This window comes from Amblyomma maculatum, chromosome 8 (assembly GCF_055883805.1).
Source record: "Amblyomma maculatum isolate TAMU_Amacu chromosome 8, ASM5588380v1, whole genome shotgun sequence".
Classification (NCBI taxonomy): Eukaryota; Metazoa; Arthropoda; class Arachnida; order Ixodida; family Ixodidae; genus Amblyomma; species Amblyomma maculatum.
Genome location: NC_139351.1, coordinates 122,092,417 through 122,117,401, shown reverse-complemented (window position 1 = coordinate 122,117,401; position 24,985 = coordinate 122,092,417). Strand labels below are relative to the sequence as shown.

At 43.1% G+C, this 24,985-nt stretch overlaps 1 protein-coding gene across 2 annotated transcripts; it reads right to left on the bottom strand.

The window, feature by feature from the left end:
• Positions 1-2,678: 2,678 nt before the first annotated feature.
• Positions 2,679-24,830, bottom strand: AGBE (1,4-alpha-glucan-branching enzyme). Of its 2 annotated transcripts, none has more exons than XM_084577487.1 (15): positions 24,529-24,830; positions 22,054-22,220; positions 20,200-20,315; positions 19,166-19,291; positions 18,136-18,280; positions 17,062-17,152; positions 16,187-16,396; positions 14,606-14,849; positions 13,931-14,029; positions 12,517-12,627; positions 10,934-11,105; positions 10,272-10,456; positions 9,380-9,510; positions 6,244-6,361; positions 2,679-2,832 (listed from the first exon to the last, which is right to left on the bottom strand). In XM_084577487.1, the coding sequence occupies exons 1-15, from the start codon at positions 24,753-24,755 to the stop codon at positions 2,785-2,787; spliced, it is 2,190 nt and encodes a 729-aa protein (XP_084433613.1). In that variant the 5' UTR covers positions 24,756-24,830; the 3' UTR covers positions 2,679-2,784. The 2 variants fall into 2 exon arrangements, with proteins under 2 accessions (XP_084433613.1, XP_084433615.1); XM_084577489.1 differs by lacking the exon at positions 24,529-24,830 and adding an exon at positions 22,581-23,041.
• Positions 24,831-24,985: the final 155 nt, after the last annotated feature.

The following is a 24,985-nucleotide window of genomic DNA, read 5'->3' as shown; positions in this document are numbered from 1 at the left end:
TAGTCCCGGCCTCGGCGGCCGCTTTTCCATGGAGGCGAAAAGCAAGGCGCCCGTGTGCTGTGCGATGTCAGTGCACGTTATATCGAAATTTCCGTAGTCATCCACTATGGCGTCTCTCATAGCCTGAGTTGCTTTGGGACGTTAAACCCTACAAACCAAAACATTACTTCATAATGAGAAATTTGAGCGCAGCTCATCAGCTGTTTCACCTTTTCGATAGACTAAGTCACGCCGCGGCAGGAGCGCGCGAGGCAATCGGAGAACACGCGCGGTCGGCGCCATGGAGGGAGGGGAGGAACAACAGCGGCGAACGGTGGGGGCAGGAGAGAGGCGCCAGAGCTGCGCTCTAAAACATCCATGTGTGAAACGCGATTGCGTAATTGACGTAGCCCCCGGCGTGCATCGAACACAAACAGCGCATTCCACTGAACGCGCACTGGGACGCATCAAGTTTTAAGAAGCGGCGTTCGAGCATACCGCTAACGTCATCGCTCGGCAGGCCATAAGAGTATTAACAAATAAAGATAAAAACTGAGAAAACTATTTTATCGTCTGTGAAACGCTATCGCGTCTAACCCTTAATGGCAGAGCTGTTGCGACTAGGAAAAAGGAAAATAAAATGCAGGGGCCAGCTACTGGCTCCGTAGCTGAGCCACCTCTGCTCCTGGTCCTACGGGGCTGGGAGTGGTAGGTCACTGCCGCTTGCGGCGGGGGCTAGCCTACCACCGCATTTTTGTCTGTTGTGGACGACGGCTGTTGCGAAGCGCGTCTTTCTCTTCCTCTTCTCTATTTTCTCTTCTGTCCGCACAAGGCAGCGGGGGTGGCCAAGCTCAGCTACAGAGCCAGTAGCAGGCCCGTGCATTTTCTTTTCCTTCTCCCTGCAGTGACAACAACCACCTCCGCTGCCGCGTGCGGATCCCAGAAGAGGGAGAGAGAAAGACGCGCGTGGAAGCGGTGGCGGGTGCAGTGACGGCCTACAACAGGTACAACCGTCGGTGGCAAGCGGCGGGGTCCTGCCATTCCCAGCACCGTAGGGCCAGGGGCAGCCAGCCCTCCCTTCTCTGGCAAGGCTGAAGTGTCCCCTTAATTATTTTTTTCTTTATCGTTTGATGAGAGCTTCTGCGCGGATGACCGGCTAGGCGAACTTGGCAGAGTGCCAAGGCACTGCTAGATTGAATGGCCTTTGAAGTTTATCGTGCCGTGATGACGCCACCTTTTGAAGCAAGCAGTGCTAAAAAAAAAAAAAAAATCGTCGAGGTGATCGCGGGTGACCGCATGCTTTTATTGACGATTGATGTATGGATGAACGGGCATGAAATTTCGAATCAAACACACACGCACAAAAGATTTTTTCCCCGCGTAATAAAAGCATTTCCAAGATTCCACTTTTCTAGAAAAAATAAAGAAGCGGGTCCATTACGTGAGTAAATACGGCAAGTGCTTACATACGCGCAGTAGCTCTCGTCCGGCGAACGTAGCATGAAAAGCAAGAACGTGGCAACAGCCAGCCATCGCGATGACTTCCCTGCAGTGCACTGGTGTAAGGGGGCGAAGCATCCGAAAACGACGCGAAAGCCGCCACGGCTCGCAGTTGCTGTCAACGAACCGGATGTGCCGCGGAATCTTTTCCGCCATCAGCGCAAATGCATGCGTACTAAATTCGCCGATTACTCAGAAAACATCTGTTGATATCTTACGCCATAAAATAGCGATAATTTTTATCATGTTAAAGTGTCAATAAATGCCTCTGCACCTCATTCAACAGTTAAATTTTTCAAAATCGAGAGATTATACGTTTTACCGGATAGTACGTTGTCCCCGCATTTTCTAAAAACGCTTTAACGGGGCGTTACTGTAGTTGATGCATGTACAGTAATGTCATGTGCATCGATCATTACAAGAAAATATGCAAACATGACAACCAGTCTTTGCTCCCGTTGAGAGACAAGAGTACACACTTATTGGAGTATATCTTGAGCCAGGCAGGCCATTCGATGCTCCGAGGCTTGAAAACATGATAATAAGGATGCCCACACCACATCTTTAATACTGTAGTTGATGCATGTACAGTAATGTCATGTGCATCGATCATTACAAGAAAATATGCAAACAAAACTTGGTGTCTGTATTCCTTTAATAATGCTATTAGCTCATTTGGAAATTGGTTTGGTTTGCGGGGTGAAAGCACAGTAAATTCTGCAAGACTTAAAATTTGCACTTCAGTATTTCTTGCGCTGCTAAACAAGTAACCTCTGCATGCTTGTATATTTAAGCAGCCGAGTAACCCTACTTGCTAAGCCAAAATAATTCAAGTACATAATACACCACAAAATTACTACAGCGACAGAGGATAGGCATTAAACAACTGACAAAAGGTTTAATTTCTTGTCCAACTTGTGTGTGGCTTCTAAACAGGAACAATACTATTCCTATTTCTGTGAGCTCAGTGGCTTTACAACAGTACACAATGGCTATCTTATTTGACAAAGGTGAGTATTCTGAAAACATTTTATTTTCACTAAATCTGCTGCCCCACAAAATCCCAGTATTCTGAAAACATTTTATTTTCACTAAATCTGCTGCCCCACAAAATCCCAACCACATGGCAAGCCAAACTGCAGCTCGTGCTTTCTACAAGCACGGTGTGCACTGCAGAATAGTGTCCAAGTTACTTCCAAGACGTTGCTATGCTGCATTTATTTGCAAACACTGTCTTTCTGCGCGTGAAGCAACATTAAACCTAGCCGCAAAATATTGCACTCTTTCTAATGCTGTCTGTGCCCGTCAGTCGGCGCGTGCGTAGATGAGCCCAACTCTGCTGGGAACGTACACCTGCAAAGAAACAAGGCAATGTGTTAGATCACTTCTTGAGCACATAAGCGGTGCAGGTCAAAACGATTGCAGTTACCAACAAGAATCGCAGTTACAAGTATCACTGCCGCTTGATAGTTAAAAAACCCCAGGTGGTTTTGTTTGGTATATAGGGTTTAATGTCCCAGAGCGACTCAGACCATGAGAGACGCTGTAGTGGAGGAATCCGAAAACTTGAATCACCTGGGGTCCTTTAACGTGCGCTGACATCACACAGCACGCGGACGCCTTGCTTTTTGCCTCCATTGAAAAGCGGCCGCCGCGGCCAAGATTCTATACTGCATCCTTGGGCACAGTAATCGAGCGCCCTAACCACTACACCACCGCGGTGGCATAGAACCTCGGGTGGTGAAATGGAAGCCCTCCGTACAGCGTCCCTCATTGCCAGAGTCGCTTTGGGACATTCAAGACTATAAACCAAACCAAATCAATTGCTGATCCACCCTAGGTGTGCCAGGAAATTTATTAGGTTTATATCCGGCTCTGCTTATGTTAGTTTAAAATATCAGGAAATAAATTCTTGCAACTGAATTCACACCTTTTCTCGATGATAACTTCCAAGAAATGCCTAGCTAATTTCCATACATACCTACTTTATAAATGAAGTGCAAAGCACACCAGTGAAATAATTTCACAGATCTGCACAAAATGCAGCTGTTTTAGAAGCTAAATCAAGGTGTTCAGCCAAACTTAGTCAAGCAACGTAATGAAGATTAAGTCTGCCTCATTGCATTGGTTATTTCCTCCATCCATGTGTCTTAACCTGAGAAACTTGCATACATGGTAGCTCCTCACTTTTCTCCAGTTAATCTGAGAAACGGCAAGAAGGACACCAAGTGCAAAGCACCAAACTAGCTTGAGTGACCAATCAGTTCATGAACAACACGGCAGCACCAAGCTGACATCTCAGTTCTTGTCACAATCGTGGCAGCTTCTAGCTCAGCTCCGTGGTAGGACGTTCTTTTTTGGTTTTGGTTTTTAATGGCTGCACAAAGTACATCATGCTACATACCGCCATGTACTCAAAGGTTGTGGTTGCCCTAAATTTGACAATTTCAGTTCTCTAATACTTAACGAACTTGTGAGCTCCGGAAAGTTTACATTTCACCCCACCAGCCAAAATTTATTCAGCTGCCAGTTATTGACAGCTTTGTCAGCCTATTTGTCTCTCTATTCCTATTTCTATGAATGTTGGGATAAACGATTCCTTTGCATATGACAGAGCCGTGTTTGATTGCCTAGTCACGTGCCAACCAGACACTAGCAAGTAGGGTCTGCGAATGCAGACAATTTGCAATATGAGTCGAATATTATACCGAGCATTACATAGGCCAGAGAGAATCGAAAAAACTCAAATCTTGCACAGATGTGGCATTAAGTGGTCATTTTTGTTTTACGTTATGGTTTGGGCTCTCCCTTGAGTCGGTGTGAGAATTGAAAGAAATCAATAGAACAATTATTCGATGCTAAAAAAAAATCACATTAGCTGTATCAGTGGTTCCAGCTGCTGCAGGAAGCATGGCAAGAACAGACAAACGTGAGACATGATAATAAAGACACGTGAAGAGCACTCTCTAACCTTCCACGGGCTACAGATGGCACGGCAGTATTATTTAGTTCATATCCGATTCGGTGAATGGATACTGAAATTTTTTTCAAATTGGCAACGACCAAATCCAGATTTCATAAATTCGGGCATGATAAAGCCATGTCATCTGCAAATTTTTCAAGGTCGAGTTTGAAAGCATCAGCAAACAGCTAAAAACTTTTCTTTGCTTTCTTCCTGGTTGTTTATGGTGTGAACCAGTCGCATTTTCAGCTTTTGTCATCGAACACTGCTGCGCTCTGACCACAGCTAAAATCTACAGGGGCTTTCCTACGTACCACTGTTCATCAAACACGATGGCTGACCACCCGCTTTGAGCAATCACTATACAAAAACGCGCTGTTTGTTGTTTGATCCTTTTGTGATCTGGTTCATACCTCACACCCTCATCAACAGCACTCACCCTGTTGCCTTGGAAGCAAAAACTCCACAAATGAACTTGTTGCTGACAACAGCTGTGTGCTGCTTCTGGTGTCGCTTAGTTTTTCTCTTAAGGAGTCATTCCAGCTCCGTGTGCATTCCTCACGGTTAGTTCTGTGTCATTCCTCCAAACTAAATATGTGCTCTGTCACGTGCTGTTCAGTGGGGCCTCAACGTACTGGTTCACTGCTGTTTTAATAATAATTGGTTCACAGGAAGGGAAAGGCGCAGTATCTGTCACACTTGTTACTGTGGACGCCTGAACCACACCATAAGGGAAGGAAGGAAGGAAGGCGGGAGTGAAAGTGGAAAGAGAGAAACAGTATGGAGCAATTTCGACCACCTAGGGATCTTTAATGTGCGCTGACATCGCACAGCACACGGATGCCTCTTCGTTTTGCCTCCATAGAAAGCGGACAGGATTGAACCCGGGTACTCCGGCCGAATAGTCGGGCGTCTCACCACTGCTGTTTTGGCAGTGTTTTTTCACTGCTTGGTGGAAGCCATAAAAGAATTTGGCTTTCAGATAATTTGGACATTGCTTTTTATAATCCCTTGAGTTCCGAATTAATTAGGTTCCACTGTGCAGGATGTCTGAAAAATCAATTCATTGATTTCAGTTGCCATGTGGTCACACGACATGCAAATGCATTGACTTCATTTTGTCACTCATTTGGTGTGCCTATATTAACATACAGGTTGCATATTTTTTATGCTGCCCGACCAAACATTTCTCCTGTTTAAAATGACACCAGGACAAGTATAATTTCAGTTGCAAAGCAACATTAATGTTTATCAATTTTTCCTTTGCTATTTTCCCTAACTTTAAACAGATATTTTACACAGATAACTTTAAACAGCAGGCATGCAGATCTGTGTAACTAAAAGGTCCCCTGAACGACGATATTTCTAAAACTGTATCATTTGCAAACCTGCAGTTATATGTGATATTTTTTCACTAGCCAAAGCTAAGCAAGAGACTGGAGATGAATTTCACGCATTACTGCAGCAGTCAAGACAGGCAGCAGGTTTTTACAAAACAGCCGGTTTCATCGATATTTGACTAATTCTTGCTGTAAAAGCATGAGCTTGAATCACGAAGCATGTGACAGTTGCTGGCATCACTTTGCAAGCTTCTATTGCATTGACAAACCTTGGTCGATACACATCATTATATATGCATGAAACATCCAGGAGCCTCGGCGTGATGCAGCAACCCAAACTGACTGAAGAGTCTGTGCTGCCTGTTAATTCTTTATTTATTTTCCCCCTAGTACCGCAATGTTATTTCCACTAAATGCAAGTGGATGTGGCCATATGCGAGCTTGCGACAGCGTTTCGCATACCTTGATGGAGTTTCTCCGTCCGGCGTAGGGTTCATTGAAGGTCAAAGCATCCACCCCCCGGTCGATGCGCTTGTGACCTCCAAACTCCTCAGCATCCGAGTCCAGGACAACCTTGTACCTGTGGTCGTGTCATTAAGGTGCGTGTGACGCAAAAAATGTACATACTCCCATTCCATCCTACAGATATGCCCTCAACCAGAGGTCAGCGATGGCTCCTGACAGGAACATTTTCCTTTGCTTTTAGACTAAATGCAACGAAAAGTCAGCGCTCGGTGTGTCGTCCTCTAATCTTGTGCTCCCGTCCTGTGTCCCGCGCTGTTATCCTCAAGAAAATTCACAGTCTTAAGTTTGCCATGCTGATTTCAAATATATATAATCATTCTTCTGATACGTCAATCAGTTTTCAAATTATCCGAAATTTTCACTCCTTTGTTTACAGAAACAATAAAGGAGAAACTACTAATCAGAAAACTATTTTTAATGCGTGGCTAAATAATATGCAATATTAGAAATACAACGTAGGAACTACTTTTATTGATTAAGGCAATATTAGTCATTTTACAACTTGCTGAATTTTGGTGTAGGGAAATGTGATTCAAGAGGAATTTAAACTAGAGTGCACAAAAACATTGTAGAGTTTAATAGCTTAGGAGCATGCTGCAATAAAAATCATTTATCTGCTCTAGATGCGAAAATATCCTTTTCGTAAACTAGCAAACCGTCAAAAAATTTGTGTTTTGAGAAAAGGAGAAAAAATGAACAAAGGTGAGATTTATTCAGTTCATTTGCATCTTATACAGTTGAATTATTGGCCCAAGTAGTGAATAAATTAGTTGGTATGTAGGAGATGGGCTGCAGGCTCCCAAAAATATTTTCAAAAAATCTTTTTTTTTTTTTCACAATTTTCGGCCCAGTAAGAGCCCTGTACCCCCTGATCTTGTGACAATGATTGAGGTGTGGAGAAAAATAACCCACCAGGAATTATTTGTCAGAGCTTTAACCTACCGCCTCCTGAAGGAATTTAGGTAGGGTTCTTTCTAAACCTCAGGCTTTATCTAACACTTTTTGGAATACTTTACATGGTACTCTTCCTTCACCTCCAGATGCTAGTTGTAGCAAGTTCCTAGTGGGGAAGGTTCATTTAGTGGCTATTATGTGTATTGTGTGCTTATTCTTATCAAATTTGTTGGCATTTCATGTTTATATTTTTTGCATTACCACTACATCAATGGGCCATTATGAGGGCACATACTCTCAACAAGAAACTGACACGAATAAAATTTGGTCTAAAATTCGAGCTTTGAGAAGATCTTTGCATACCAAATTCTGCGAGCTATGCTGCACACACTAGTAAAGAGCCTCGAATTATTTTCAACCACCAGAGTTCCTTGAATGTGCACAAAATATATTGGGAAACTTGTATTTAGCAGACAAAAGCCATAGCTGCTTGGCCGATGTAGAAGGTGATTTGACAGATAAGTTGCTGCCCCTTGATCAAATCTTTGAAGCACTCGTATCGCTCATGAAAGATTGAAGAATGGCCATCAAATAAATGTATGAACACATAAATACGGGGGCTATGAAATGCTCAGATAAACACCTAGTTTACCCAGTTAGATCTCTGCCAGACTGAAGTCATCTGCAGTTACTTCAATGCAAGACACCTCATGGAAGCTGTGATGCATTGAAAAAAAAAAAAGTTAATCCCCTTGGTGAACAAATCTGGCCAAAAGCACCATGCCGACGAAAGTAAAAACAAGCTTAAGGTAAGCTTCAATGCTTTCAGTATCCCCTAAAGCCAAGAAGCAACAATTAATATTTCAGTTATTCACCTGAATAATGTTACATTTGCATTCTCATGAAAGTGTACAGAGTTCGAAGTTTATTTTTTTTAAGATTCACCATAGAAGAAACTGCAGGATCCTGAATAAAAGGTGCTTCCTTGCACCTGACGAGGTTCAGGACCCCACTTGATCTCTACTCTGGGAATACAGCGGCATACAGCTTAAACATGAAAATATCGTTTTCTTTGCTCAGAAAGGCACAAATAAATACAAAATAATGAAACAACATAGCAAACGTTCAAAATACTCACAAAAATTTTGACATCAGCCATCTTGAGGCACAAACACACACAAAAAATTACATACATAACAAAGAACGAGGAAGACAACTTAGTACATGTTTTAAGACGGTTTGCATGTCCACACTCATTCACATATTTTAACAGCTTTCTCTATGTGGTAAAAAAGAAACAAAGGAAAACTGTATGTCATTCAAAGCTTGCTTGAACGCATTAAGTAATGTTTGCTGTTCAATTAAGGTAATAAAGATGCTTCTTTTTATTGAAAAACATAGGTATCTGGTATCTTAGACTTTGCCCACAATAGTTTGTCCTCAGCTTTGGTACTCTGTATTGTCTCGTTCTTAGATCAAAGCTATTATTTAGAATCATAAACGTTCATGCAAAATTTTTGTGTATTTTTTTCACATTTCGTTGTATATATTAATTCCAAGCTTGCTTTCATAAAGCTGGTCCACCCTCCGTACTCCATAGCTATATCGAATATGAGCGTGCTTTCGTTGTATTTCAAACCTTCAAGTGCTCAACTGACTTTTCTCGTGCAATAAATATGTTTGCATTATTGGTAGCAGTAGCTGTGCCTCATATAAGGAGACAGTAGTATATATGGGACTGAATTATTGTCGAGGAAATAACTGCTCTAAATTTCTTGAGAATTTGGCTTCTCATTCTCCATAAGGCTACTATCACTCAAGACAGTTTTAGTTCAGATAGTTTGTGTATTCCACAGGAAGTGCTCATGAAAGACAAACTTAAAAATTTAATGGCATCTGTGTGCTCTATAAGGCCGTTTTGAATATAAAAGGAGTACAGTGAAATTCCAAGACGAGTACTTACTTTGTTTGATAATACTGGCTCTCTGGCATAGCCACAATATAATGTGAATATAATGCTGTTGCATGCCCAATACATAACATAAGCAGGTTTCCCTATAGGTTGTTCTTTTTTCTTCAACCTTTGGCGACTAGTGTTGTCCTTCATCTTTTACAACATTATTTTCCCTCCTGCTGCCAGTAACGCAGCCCTGTTGGACACTCTATTGGAAAAGGATACTTTCCAGGCACGTCGATGCCGACCTGGTAGTCAGAGAAGCTCTTGAACGGGTGGAAGTTGATCACAAAGAGAAGACCAGCTCTCTCGAAGGCTATCACTTTGTCATCTTCGTGCTTCCAGCTCACGTAACCCTTTCATAGATAAAAAACAAGAGCAAAACACCCAGACTCAGCAGCAAGAAAAAGATAACTGCAGAGTTTCAACCTGTCTTAAATGTCCATTTTTCAATAACTGTCTGCGGTGTCGCGCAGCAATTCCCAATACCCATGAGATGTGTATTAACTAGCATTAAATTTAATACATATGTGAATTAAAATGGCAAACATTTTAATTAAGAATAACAATACACAAACAGACACATACACTTTGGAATAGGGACTAGTGAGTAGTCACCACAGACTACTCCTTAAAAATAAGTGAAAACAGCACTATGTATTGTCATCCATTTTTATAGTTAATATGAGAACCTTTGCAATGCTTTTACAAGAACAACTGACAATGTTTCCCAATTATCCACTGCCACTGTTGTTGACGCTGTATCAGATGGCATTGCGACGATCCGACACACTGTTTAGCCAGAGTGAAGTGGCATCATAACAGTAAGCCATGCCAATTAGCCAGAATCCCAGTCATGTATTGTTCCGAACACAATGTCGACACTCATTACATAACGAGTTCTGCCTATGGCCATTTCCACCAGTTTGCCCTCATGCCGTGACTGCATCTGTCACTTTTTATGGATAGACGTGGATGGATAGATAAAGGATTACGCTTGATGCATGGTTGCATGTATGATGTACATCTTGAAACCTCTAGTGATCCCATTACTGTTTACTGCACCTGGTTACACTCAGACTAGACTGTGCATTGCAAGGTAATAGCAGCAGCTCACGGGTGCAGCGGGTAGCCAGTGGTACTTCTCCTCTGTGGTATTGAGGGCCCGGTCAAAGTTGTTGAGAAACTTGTAGCGCAGCAGATTATCCTCTACCAGATGCCATTGCCGTCGAGCATGGTGATAGCTCTCGTTGTTCCCTATCCGAGGAAAGTCCAGCCACTCGGGGTGGCCAAACTCATTCCCTGCAGCGTGTGAAGGCTAACGTCAGCTAACGAGACCCAAGTTCAATGCTGTCAGAGTTCTAAAGCCACAAACCAGGCACAAAATAAAAATCCTTAGAGGCATTAGCTACTGCAGTTGAATCCTGATACAAATCTCAAGCGGTCATGAAAAATATGTGTACCACTCAAAATTCATATTTTTGCACCACCCATCAAGAGCGTTCTTTAGAGCAACAATTTAGAGGCATTCTGCAACCGCCTCATTATGTCGAGCATTGAGGCCACTAATTAGCAAAGCTAAGCAGCCCTTCTAAATGGTTCTAGTAGTTAGCTCTACTCAGTAGTACTACTCAAGTTGGTGCTACTAATCAAGATTATCACTTAGCAACAATGCATAGTGTCCATAGGGTAACGCCGGGATGCTTAATTAAGCAACCCCCAAGGTTTTTAGTTTTTCAAACAGTGTGACGAGAACGTAATAGAAAATATAGACCTCACCAATGAAGTTCAGCCATGCTTCGCCTCCTAGAGCATGTGTTATCATACGGATGATCTTGTGCATGGCGAGACCACGGTCGACGATGGGCGTGAGCTCAGTCAGCACCGACATGTTGGTGTACATCTCTTTGTCCATCAGCCAAAAGGCTAGCGTCTTGTCTCCCACCAGGGCCTAAGAGAGAACAACCACAGGACCACGTTGAATGGATTGTGCGCTCCATAATGCCAAAGGCAAAGTCTTCCATTAGTAATTTCTGTAAAAAACTGCAAAGGAATGGACAGGAAGTGTCCACATTGTTAAAGCAAGCACAGCGATGTGCTAATATCAATCTCAAGAACCTGAACTGGTTCCATATTGAGTCATGTGACAACATTGATTCACTCCCAAACTGCACTTGTGAGGGGCATATACTGAAGCAACGTTATGTGCCACTCGCACAGAGCAGCAAAGAAATTTAAGTAGCAGGTGAAATGAGAACGGGATGATTAAAGTGTGAAAGGCGAAGTGAGAAAACTTAAACTGGGAGAAATTAAATTCTTGCATGTTTAGTTAACACTTCTAAACTGCAATAACTACTCTCAGAATGTGATAATGAACCATGTTCGTGTCACCGCCATCTGCCGTATTTTTGACGAGATAGCGCTAAAGGCCCCGTTCTGCAGAAAATCTAGTGTTATTGGTTCTGGAAGGTGGTAGTAGTTGGAAGGTGAAATGGCTGGTTACTGATTGGTCAGTTCGTTACACAATACAGGAGACCACATGACATGACCTGTTCGTGGCCTGCTGCCAACTCAGGCTTCTCCTTTGAGATTGCAGGGTGAGATGTGAATTGAATCTTTCAGGACCCTTGAGCGATGAGTAAGGCACATTACTCTAGGCACGTCCATACAGCTAGGCTAGAGCGAGGCTTTACAGATATCCCATGCCGGGTGGTCTTCTGCAAAACTGAGTATCTTATGACTGTATGCTAATATGTGGTAGATAGTACAGATACAAATTTAGGGATTAGAGATTAAGTGAGTAGCAAAGTGGATATATGCAAATAAGGATCTTCAGACAGAAGCCATTAACACTACTGCATTATCGCACTGCCGGCGGCAGCGGCCCGAGAAAAAGAGCCGTTTTTTGAAGCAGTTCAGATATCAGCGTTGCCGAAGATCCAGAACTGGTTTCCAACATTAACTTTAGCCCTTGTTGTAACATTCGTGCACTGAGGAATGTCAATGGCCGAGAGTATTGCACACACTGATGGCAAGTTAGCCTCAAGAGTAATTTTTTTCTCTTTCAAATTTTCACATTATTTATAACCAAACATCAGTGAAGTAGTATCGAAGAATCAGCGCTCAGTAATGTCAGCTGCCAAGTATCACCTGTCAGCACCATGGCCATGATTTTTCAATCACAACACCGACACTGGATATCCTGGGTAACGTGGCCTTTAATGCTATTGTGTTAAAGAGCGACTATTCATAAATATGGAAATTTTCGTACATTTTTTGGGAGTGGTTAAAGGGTCAATGACTTTCTATTATTGCATTAATGTGCCATGGTTAGAGCCATGCGACAGCGATACATCACCGACCTGGTCATGGGACTCTGCATAGGCCACCGTTTTCTCCATCCACCGGCGGTTGCACATGGTGTGTACAATGTTGCCCATGTTCCAGTCTTCGTCCTTTTGCTCCTTCAGCAGCTGCATGAGCAAAATGCACGCCAACCAGCTGCTTCACAAGGCGCCATGCAAACTTCATTACAATGCACATTCTTCAGGCCGAAAACAATCATCATCGTCAGCTTACTCCACTGCTGCAAGAAAGCCTTTACTCCAGCAATTGACAATTACAGCCCCTGTCGTGAGCCAGCCACGGCCACCCTATCGCCGCAGACATCGCAGTGTTGTCTGGCCACCTGACTCTCGCTGTCCCCCGCGCTACGACACCCAGTGCAGTGATTACATGTGCAGTGGCTGCAGTGCCAAGCTCGAGCTGTCTGCTCTAGTACAACAAGTCAAGCACTTTATTCCACTCCGTCGCCGTCAAAAATGACAGTGCAGTTAGCAATGACAGGCTTTTCCCCAGCACCAAGCCGAGAGGCAAAAGGATGTATATGACGGGGTGTAATCCCGCTGCAGTTCGAACTGAGCGCTATAGCCACTCCATACATCATTGCCAGATATTGCATCCGTACCCATCTTTTTGTGTGTCTCTGGCGCTCAGTTTAGGTTTTGTGCAAAAAGCGTCTAATTTCCTCGCACTGCAGGACTTTAGAAAATGAGTTATTTATTTATTTCAAAAACTCATTTGTCATTGTCTTTTTCACAGCTTCAAGCTCTCCATTGGGGCTAACCATGCAACTTCAATAACTAAAAATTTCATTAGTGCAGTTTTGCTAATTAGATGGATGGTAATAAGAGTTTTGCAGCATATTGTGTCTGCCATGGCTGCGAATGCTTGTTTCTATCTTGAACAACCTTCAGAAATTTTTGAGATTGGTCGCTGAAACACCCGGTATCTATAAAATTAAACGCTGAATCTAAATTCATAGCATAAAACCAAGCCAAGCAGACGGAGCACAAACAAGGCAGTCTTATCACAATGATTTTGGATTTTATGAACTTCCTTAAAAATTTAAAAGGCGATTTTTTTACAAAACCACCGCAGCAAAAAATTGAGCAGTTTTGTCTTTGAGTTCCACAATAATCTACTTAAAGCTTTAAGCGTGGCTCTCACCATTCTAACGTCAGTAACCAAATATTCCTACTAACAAGGTCAGTTCACATGCATTAAAGGACACTCCTGTTTGCCAAAACATGCAGCTTCAGTTTCTTTCTCACAAGCTGTGCCAGTTACATTTTTCCTGCACCTTTGGCTCACATTATAGCCGACCAGAAGTGGTATCATCAGGTTTATCTCACCCCCATTTCCCTTTATCTTCTGAGGCAAAGGAACCTGCCTTCCTGGCTGTAAAAAGATGTACAATGCAATAAAAACACTGACCTTGATCCAGAGGTCAGGGAGTGCCATGCCCAGGCGGAAGTCAAAGCCTCCGCCACCTTCGTCCACAGGCCGGCAGAGTGCTGGCATGCCAGACACATCCTGCAAGGGATATCACAAGGATGTAGTACGGATGTACTGTCTGTTTCCATGAAAGTGGCAAACTTAGCTAGCAAAACACACTAAATTCTGTTTAGATCATCTCAAAAAGCAAGCTATAAAATTTCGTGGCATGTTGGTATGCGGGACCCAATGTCGTGACGATGCTGCGTGTGAGCTGTGAGAGTGTTGTAGAGAAGTTGCAAGTTGCCCCGGATTGATTTTGACCACCTGGGATTCTTCAGCGCATGCCGTCATCACACAGCACGTGGTGGTGTCTGCTCTCACTGAAACGTGGCTGCCGTTCCGAGGGCGAATTTATGGAGAACTCTTGGAACGAATGGCAGGGAGCCAGGATGGTTCAACACTCACCATGCTTTTTTGTATGCTTACTTTAAAGAAAGAGAGCTTTTGGGGAGGGATTAAGTGCAGTGCTTCAATAAAAAATTTCCTCCGTGACGGGTTAACCACGAAGGAGTACAACTTGGCGTCAGCTAAAAAGTCTGTGCTAGCTTGCCATAACACTGATATTAATTAGGACGTTTAACAGCCAAGCCACGGAGTAGGCGAAAGGTGTACCTCCGCTATGGTGATGGCGTTGGGGTGGAGAGTGTGGATCATGTGATTGGCCAGCATGATGTAAACGAGCGACTCGGTGTCCGTATTGAGGCCAAAGTACTCGTTGTAGTCGCCGCTGAAGCCGTGGCCCATGCCATGCGAGTGGTACAGCATTGAGGTGACCCCGTCAAAGCGGAAGCCGTCAAACTGGTACTCCTTGAGGTACCAGTGGCAGTTGGAGAGGAGGAAGCGCAGCGTCTCCATCCTATAAGCAGTTCATTGAGTTCCATCACATACCACTTTTGGCAATGCCGGCCAAGTGCTCCATAAATCTTATTAATAACATAAAATGCCACCAGAGCAGAAAAGATGAAATTCCTAGCAGCATATGCTTGAAATGTTTATATATACGTCGACAGACTAACATTCCTCCTGCTACTTATTCAAATACCATGTGTTGCTGACAAAAGCAACAATTGCGACTCGCAAAAAAAGGGTATCAAAACAACCGCTCACATTACCACTTTGTTTCACTAGGCTGTTGGCTTCTTATATATGTAAGCTATAATGAATTCAAGAAGAGGGCTTTGTTGGGCTGGTTGGTTCATGTTGAATGGAAGAAACAGCTCAAACGGATGGGACATGTAGGAAGGCGAGACAGACACATGAGCAGCTCATGCGTCTTTCTCGCTTTCCTACACGTCCCGTCGGTTTGAGCTGTTCCTCCCTTCCATTCAAGCTATAATGAGCCCCTCATTTCAATACTCTTGTCAGCTTGGTTGATTAATACTGAGCATATGCGATGGTAGAAGACCAAGAAAATACATAAAACACTTCAAATTATTGAAATATGAACATCTAATATTCTAGCTTAGCAGGGTAGATGTGTAGGCCAGTTGGTGAGACATAAGGAAAATAAAACCGCAGCAGACACAGGACGGAGGCTGTGTTGTCTCTAGCCTCCGTCCTGTGTCTGCTGTGGTTTTATTTTCCTTAATATTCTAGTGCAGCTTCCTTTACCACATTAGGATACCAGGATGCCAGAACGGAAAAGTTGAACACTGCATAAGACAATGGAACACGAGTTAAACTAAGGGACTGCAAAGAAAACGGCTTTTAGAAATAAATCATCACTAAGCCGACTCATGAGATCTCTCGTGTGCATGCATGCCCAATCCAGTGTAGCCTTGCCGCCAAAGCCAAGAAGGCATAACTTTTGTGCATACACTGACATTGGATTGGATTGGTGCAAGAGTGGGTTAGCAACACTAAGATGGCAATATCACATAGACGCATGCATGGACGTATATACCTATCCAATTACAGACATTGTAACCGGAGCAAACATGAAATGCCCCCTCCATTTACTGTTGTACAAAAAACGAGACAACAACTCCAATGTAGCATAAAACCACAAGCAGCGAAGAAAAATAATAGGTGCAGGCTAGGGTAATGATAAGCTTTGGGAGAGGCATTTACGTTGCAATACAAAGTTAATAGTTGTGCTGGGAATTATGACTGCGACAGGAGCGACCATGTTTGACAAATCAGGCCTGATAAAGTCCTGCGGCAAGAGGCAACATGTAAGGTGCAAGAGCTCACTGCGTGTAGTCGAATAGGCGACTGTCCCAGAGCGGGTGCGTTCCGCGGCCCCCGTCATGGAAGAAGCAGCTGTTGGTGCCATCGAACTGGTTCAAGCCATCTAGCACGTTTTTGGACGCATGGCTGTGCACCACGTCAAGCAACACGTAGATGCCCATCTCGTGTGCCCGGTCCACCAGCGCCTTCAATTCTTCTGGTGTCCCGTAACGACTGTAAACAACCAGCCAGACCCACCACTGTCATTTTGGTTTTTAAGCTTGGAGGCAGTTGGCTGGATTCCACAGAGGGCAAGCTCATAGAGAATGAGCAGGTAGATAAAACTTACCCTTAATTGTTGGGAAATGTTTTGTGAAAAATTCCCTTCACAGACACACCAAAAAGTTCTTGTGACAGTAAATGGGTCTCCAATTTTCACAAGCTTTTTTTTTTACAAAATTACCACTAGTGAAAATTAAAAAAATATGTTTTTCGGGCAATTTTTTTTTTTGTTTCCAGTTCCAAGTGAATCAATGTGTCGCATTGTTTTTCACATTTCCAGTGGTACCGGTAATAATGTCTAGCAGATTAACCAGCTTACTGATCGGTTTACTGATTAGGTGAATGATTTGAGTGAGCAAACTACTTGACTGATCGATTGATCTGGCCAACTGATTGGCAGGCTAACTGCCATGACACAACTTCAGTTTTACAGCGTGGTTTATCTCTTCAACACTGACTGAAGCAATGCAATTACAGCAGCACTTTAATTACTTAAGAAGCTTAAAACACAAAGATGAGACTAGAGAGACATTCGACACAACAGCACCTGATTAAAAAATAGGCCACACCACTCACTTATAGGAAACAAGCACATTGATAAGAAACACAAGTCTTACCTGGATGCTGCGAAAAATGATGTCACTTGATAGCCAAAGCTGGCATAATATGCATGCTCCATGATAGCCATGATCTGAATCGCATTGTAACCTGAAAGAAAAAGAATGTGTTTGTGCGCAACTGACAGAATTTCTTTCTTCTCACTTAAGGCATTTTTCTAAAACATTCTCTACGAGCTCCAAAACACCGCTTTGGAATTTCAAATATGCTTAATGCATATCTATCACACAATGTTGCAATCTAACCAATCACCATTGCTACGTGCAAAGTTGGCAATAAAGTCGGTGTTTTCACATAACTGAACAGTATTTCAAACCAGCTTCTGGCATTCTATACAAATTGACAGTAGCTTTTGCTGACTTACAGACGCTATCACAAGCGTAAAGATCAGTTTAGAATCGCCATGCAAAACAAGATATAAAATCAAAGTGAAAAAGTGGAAGGTAGTAACTGGAATCTAAGAAATCACAGAATGGCAGCATGTTTAATCAGGAGAGGCCTTCGACACTTGTGTTCAGAGTGCCCACAAAATTTGAGATATTAAACTTTCATATCACTGCATATGATTCCTTGATCTGGCGGTCTCATGCTGTAGGCACCGCAACGAGGCATACACCTCCAAACGGGAGTTCACTCCTAACTACATGTTCCACCTGCCATATACAGCCAGACAAAGTTTCACACCTGTTAACACAACCTGAAACAGTGCTCATAAGGCCAGTGTCCACTTCCACAAAGCCCACCAAAGCGGGAAGCAGGATGCCTCTTATCTAAATTATTTAACTCTTAGTGTTAGTTTACCCAACAAAAAGAAATGTTCCCAGACTTTTCAACCTGCTTTAGAGGGGAAAGGTAAAAGCATTTGGTGCTCTGTGACTTTTGCTATTATGCACACATTTGACAGCTTTGTTATCATTTGCTTTCCTCTGAGAAATGGATGAGCTAAATGTCATACTTGAATGGACCGAGAACTCCTCCATCTCTCATATTTTTCTTTTTTTTGTGCCAAAAGACTTCTAGTGTGTATGTGTGCTGCTTTGATAGTCCCCTCTTCAGCTGAGCCAAGTCCTCACCCTGATGCTTGATGCGTGGAAGAACATTGTTCATGAAGTTTGCATAGTTGGCAACCCAGTAGTCCTCTGAAGCAATGCCAATGTGGCATTCGTAGATGCGAAGGCTCTTGGGTACGGGCACCTTGGGATGCTTGAACTTGTAACGCTGTGGGAGAGGGGGGGAGGAAACAAAATGCCATTGCTTTCACTTTGCAGACGCTTTAAATACCTTCGAGAAGATGCTACCCCAAGCCCACAGTCTACCGAGTTAATACTAATGAGCATCGTTAAAAATATATTCACACCTCTGTCATGCAAATTTCCACAATGTGCTGAACATGCCGCTTGATATCAAAGCAGAAAACTGCAGCAAGATTACTTTCATCAAACATGGCTTCTCACCACCCATGCATTCAGCAATGTCTGTCAGTAGTTTGAAACATTACCAACAATTGTGGTTTGTGGGGTTTAACGTCCCAAAGCTATGAGAGACGCCGTAGTGGATGACTCCGGAAATTTCGACCACCTGGGGTTCTTTAACATGCACTGACATCATACAGCACATGAGCACCTTGCTTTTCGCCTCCACCGAAAAGCGACTGCCGAGGCCGGGATTCGATCCGCGTCCTTGGGAACAGTAGTCGAGTGCTGTAACCACTGCGCCACCCCGGAAGGGTCATTACCAACAATTAGTAAACTTGATGTTTACACAGCAAGTACTGCACACTAGCAGTAATAGTGAGGTACCTTATTACCTTATTACAAGATTAATAAGTACCTCATTATTAATATTGTAATAAGTACCTTATTACAAGATTATAAGAAACTCCAAAATTGCTGCAACTTGCAACAGTGCAAATACGGTAACTGGCACAAGTATGTCACCTCCATGCCTAATGCTACTACTGAAAATATGAAGCAAATCTGACGCACTACACATGCATCCCATAGTCATGGTGCACACAGCAGCAGGCCACAACATCCCCCCCCCCCCCCCATCTTCTCTCTCTCTCCTTTTCTCTATTTTGCTGTTACCTACCTACCTACGTACCTCTGCCTCAGGAGGATTCCAGAAACGGTGGTCATACTGGGGGTTGGTTTTGTCTCTGGCGACATACGTCGCCCACGGACTGTTGCGGTCGGCCAGTTCTCCTGTGGTCTTGTTGAGAATCACAATCTGGAAAAAGATGTGCCACACGATATTTTCACTGCCCTAATCCACTCCTGGTGCTTTTTGCAGACTGTGCCTTAACTGAATATTAACACCGGTTTAAAAAGTTTTTTTTTTCTTTTTTTTTTTTCAGCTTGGTTAAACGAATTTTCTGAAAAGGAGCAACTTCCAAATTATAGAAGCAATTAGCCTAATTATCCCCGCCTAGTGAATCCACACACCTCTAAGGAAATGCTGCTAGTCTTCTCAAAGAAAAATTTTATCTTGTAGATCCCTTACAGTTTTGCAACAGTGGTCAGGCACACATATTTATTAGGGAAGTAAACTAATATTTCTACCCCAGCCATCCGCCAGCTTTCCTGGCAATTTCAGTTGGTAGAGCAATAGCAAGGGCTTTATGTTAGTGGTGCTTGAAAGGGCAGTTGGGGAAAGGAGGGCACTGTCTGCAGTTTTAACAGGATGGAAAGGAAATTCGGATCTCTACTTGACCATGATCAGAAAATGTGTATTGCAACAGTGGGAGAGCATTGATATTGATATGTTTCGTAATCAAAGTACTAAATACACCATAAGAACAGCATGTTAAGTGAGTGCATTCTGTCCATAGTGGACCTCTTTCATCTGCGTAGTGGTCTTCAGCTCAAAATGTGCAAAAACAATGTTGTGGGCTCCAAGCCACAACACAGTAGGGCACGCCAAGCTCATTCCAATGAGTTAGAGTTCTCTAAGGTGTAATGTGCTATTATTAATAATTATTCTTTCAAAACATTAAACAATGACTGCATCTAGCATGGTGGTGTCCAGAGACCATAACATGTAACCGTACACCGTAAGTTGTAGATCCAGAAAGGACCACAGCTTGTCACCGCAAGCAGGGAGAACAAATTCGCATGCCACGAACTATGGTGACTTGCCTTGACTCTGTCCAAGTGCCCAATCTGGGGAGAACCATCCGGTTTCGGAGGCAGTGTCAATTCCCATTTGCCAAATGGAAGTTTCTTGAAAGGATGCGTGAGCCTCTCCCAGGAGTCTAACGAGACACACCAGGACAATTAAACATTAATGGACACATGCAGTGTCGCAATGAGGACAGCATCAATACTTCTGCACAAGGCAAGGCGCTCATGAGATACTGTGGAGAGGATGAGCTGAGGCTGCTGAATCAGGATCTCATACTTTGAGCTTTCATTTCGAGCAGATCCAAAGCATTCCATTTACATTAGCCCCAGAGAAAGTGCGCACATTTTTCACTAGGCTGCATTTCTGCTGAACAACTATGTGGCGTGCACAAGTTTGAAGTTATGCATTTCCTGAGGCTTTTTCAAAGTGCCATATTTACTTACACAATGGATTCACTTGCAAAAGAAATTCAACTGTCATGCGGTCTGAAAAACTATTGATTCCTGCTAATGTCTACTACCCAGAGTAAAGAACATAAAAGAAAGTTAGCAATTTCGTTTGGGAGCAAAGCATTTGTAATGCGAGCAAATAAGGTAGGTCACAGAAAGACTTCAGCACAAGGAGCAACAAGCGAATGTTTCATATTCACTTGATTCCAGCGTATCTGACAAAGCTTAAAATTATCGCTACATTCATTAGTAAGCGCAGAAAACAGCCACACAATATTCATAGAAATGATTATTAGAATTAAAAATTAGTTTTAGCTTCAGTTCTACAAGAGGAAAATAGAAAACTGCACTATCTTGGTAAAGAATGCTGCTTTTTGAGCATCTTATTTGGACCATGCTTTGTAGTGAGGCATAAATGAGTATGTACTCACTGAAAAATAGCTATAAGCCCAAAATTTACATGATGTACAAATAATCATAGATCAAACGACACTCAAAGGACCACAGCACGGTATATTTAGACGGTACTAAGTTCTACATTAAAATGTAATATTAGCTGTCACGAATTAGCATTCATCTCCAAGAAAGTCTCCACTTATCACATCCACATTGAAAAACAAACCAAATACAAATCATTTTACGTGTGGCCCGAGCAGTAGTAAAATTTATTACGTGCTATCCTGTTTTGTCCCACAACAGGATGGGCAGATGCGCCCGTCACCGCCTGGAAATTGAGACCTACGCTTCAAGATCTGTTCGAAGATTTTCTTGCATACTGGACGTAGTCACATATAACAAATGTATCTATTTTTTTGGCTCTCAAAGCAAAAAGTTTTCCCCCTACAGCTTGTGTTTAAGGCATCAAGCAAATCTATACATGCATGTCTTCAGAAGAGAATTTATGCATCGAAAGTGACAACAGTATTTCAAGGATATTCATTCTTCAGTTGATATGAATGTTGAAAGTGTTACAAGTAAATCTTGGCAACATAACTTTTGCAATAACAGCACAAGGTGTGTTCAAAGAATAAAAAGAAAAGTGTACAGGATCAGGATGACCCTTGCACTGTCTTTACTCCTTTCTAGCTGCTGCCACAGCATGAAATATTAGTAACAAATCTGGAACTTGTTGCTGTAAATGTTTAAACAATTCATTTTAGCATTACATTTACAGCATTCTACATGGAGTCTTTTTAGTGAGTGGTGCTGACTGTCAGCATGACATTTTTTCTTCAGTTCCAGTTGTACAAAGTGTACTGGCAGACTTCGCAAATGAAAGACAGTCCATTCCTGTAAAAGCAGGTCAAACCGCAATTGCAAGCATTCTGTCCTCACCGCTAATCTTCCTTGGAGGTATATCACACTGGAGAGTTCTTATCTCCTCATTTAAGCATTGTGTTCAAGTGTCGCGCCACTTACTGAAGTCGCCACGCAGAAACACAGCTTCAGCACCAGGGGCCCACTCCAAGATGTGAATCGAGTTGTCGGGCATGCAGTGAATTCCATACTTCTCGTAGCTTTTACAAAACTCCAGAAGCCCTTCACTGTTCTCTATCCTCAGCAGCTGTTCTTTGAAACACTTATACCTGGGAAACAAAACAAGCATTATCGAATCAGGTGCAGGTGGAAACGAACAGATGTAAAATGCACCTGGATCGGCAATCGCCAAACGGACCTGATGATTTCCGCTATAATAGTGAGTGAAAAGCTGCGCTAAAGTAATTTAACCCTGCGTACGTGCAATAGGTGATCATCACACTAATGCAACGACAGTAACAAATTATGCATAATACGAATGGACGCATGAACCATTCCGAAAAAGAAAAGTAAAGAAAGCCGAGCCGGTAAAGACATGTCAACCGGACGGCGGCTCAAAAGCAAGCTCGCGCATACAGTGCCGTGAGACCGGCATAACGTCAATGACAGTCGCAAGGTCACGTACTCACCTTCGCCTGATCTCGTTTTCATGATTCTTGAGGTACGGATCATGCTTCAACAATTCCTCAATGTATGGAACCGGCACGTCCATGTACGATGCCATCGTTGACAAGCAGTTACAGGACGGGGCGTTGACTGTGCGGCACTTAGCGAGTTCACGTCGAGCCACTCGAAGGACACTTTAAGTCTGGCGCGGAAGGAGATCTCCGAAAGCAGCCAGCCTTGAGCCAAGATGACATCAACGCGGTCTATGATAACCGACACATGACGCCAGCTCGCTAACCGTGGCAACCACAACCACCGCGATCATGGAGCTCCCTGCGGCCGGCTGTCAACAACAACAGGCACAGCCGACCGGCAACCACCAGGTGTCCCTCTTGGCGAAGAGATATGAAAACTAAACTAAAACCGCTAAAGCTGCCAAACCTCTTCCACCGTGCTCTGTGCTCTCTGGCGTGCTCATGGGCGTGCTCTCGTGGTTCATGGTTCCCACCAAAATGGTGGCTGATCACTCAGCGGTATAGAGTTAAGGTTACACCGGTTAAACAAACTTATTTCCACGCTTATTTCTCCTCCGTGGTCGTCCGTCAGCTCAAATGATTTATGGAAGACGTTCGATGATTTCCGGTATGGTGACATCGTTGCCGCACATCCAATTAGGATTTTTTTTCTTTTCTTGGGTTTGAATATATTGCCCTTTTTAACAGGTTGTCCTTACTGTCCGTACACCTGGTGATTTGATTCTTTCGTGACTTACGTGATTTTGGTGTGCGCCAAAAAAAAATTTAAAAAATAACAGTAGTCAAAAATGTCACCAACTGGAGTAAACATTCTATTTGGTCGCCAAAATGATACTAGAAACAAATTTTACTGCGATATTTCTTTTAATGACTTCTTCGGAAAACAATTTCGTGACCTCCATTAGAGTGTACTAGAAGGATCTACCTCCATTCCGCGTGCTCACGATATGTGGCCATGTGCCGCCGCCGCCTTGTTCTAGCTGTAAGTAGGTGATCCAAGCGTTTTGTGAGGCTAGTCTGAGACTATGGTATGCAAAAGCTCGTAGGTTCATATATGTGTCGCCAAATGCCCATATTCCCGTACATAAGAAGGGGCAAACAGCGCTACATGTGCTTTATCTAAGTGCGCGTAGAACGGATGTGGAGGAAGAGCTGTCACTTTTAAGGCGAAAGCCTTGTGGCTCATGCTGTCGTGGACAAAATGTGTCCTGCTTTTGCGGCGGCTCTGATTGGCCGAGGCGGGATGACGTCATAGAGGTCTCGACCAATCACAGAGCACCGCCACAGTATGCGCCATTAACTCTATGGTATGCGCGAATGCGTGCCTTATATGGCCATATAATAACCAATGACCAATTACTAATTAAGTAATTAATTGACTAATTAATTATCTACCTTATGACCAATACATTGATTAGTTATTTAAATTACTAATTAGTGTCAGTTGCGCAACAGAATGCGGCACTCAGGCTTTCGCCTTTCACTACTTTAGTCGCTAAAGTCCCTCCTAATTTGTTTCGACCCACAGGAAGGTACCAGGGACGTCTGGACATACATAGTTTTTATCACCATATGAGATCTAGGCGCATCGGAATTTTCATGCGTGAAAATGAGCCCCAATTAATGGTACATGGCAAATTGCAATGTAATGAAAAAAACCAAGATCAATATATAAATATTGTGCAATTTAATAAAAAAAATTCACTGACGCAAACAAATTAGCATATGAGAGACAGTAGTATGTTGGCAAAGAACTAGGTGCAATTGCATATTTGTTGAGGGCAATTGTTAGGGCAAAAAGTCTGAAAATGCGGGATTGCCCATATATTAGAAATTCTGAACGCGCTGTTCTAAAGGATATGCTATGGTTCTTATCCGTGGTGAAGATAGTTAGCGGGGAACTTCAACTGAACGTCAAATGCAAGGTCATGCTCACCTTCGCCTGATCTCGTTTTCGTGATTCTTGAGGTACGAATCACGCTTTAACAACTCGTTAATGCATGGTACCGGCACGTCCATGTATGATGCCATCGCTAAAGCAGTACACGTAGGAGGAGGCGTTGTCTCTGAAACCACTAAGATGGCAAACGCGCTTGCTCGATCTAGCCCACCAAAATGGTGGCGTAATTCTGACCTCTCTAGGTTATACAACTTCTTCCTCATTCCTGGTCATCTGTCAGCAAGTTAAACTGGTTAAACTGGCTGACAAGTGACCGCGGAATCACGCATAGAAATGATAAAAATAGCTCTGGCACTTTTTTGGCACGAAAACCCTTGTGATAAAGGTCATAGTGTCTTCGGTAGCTGATAGTGAGGGATTGTTGACCTGGTTGACCTCAGAAACTAAATCACCTCTTCAAAAAATGCATGTGGAATTAACGGACCTTTACAAT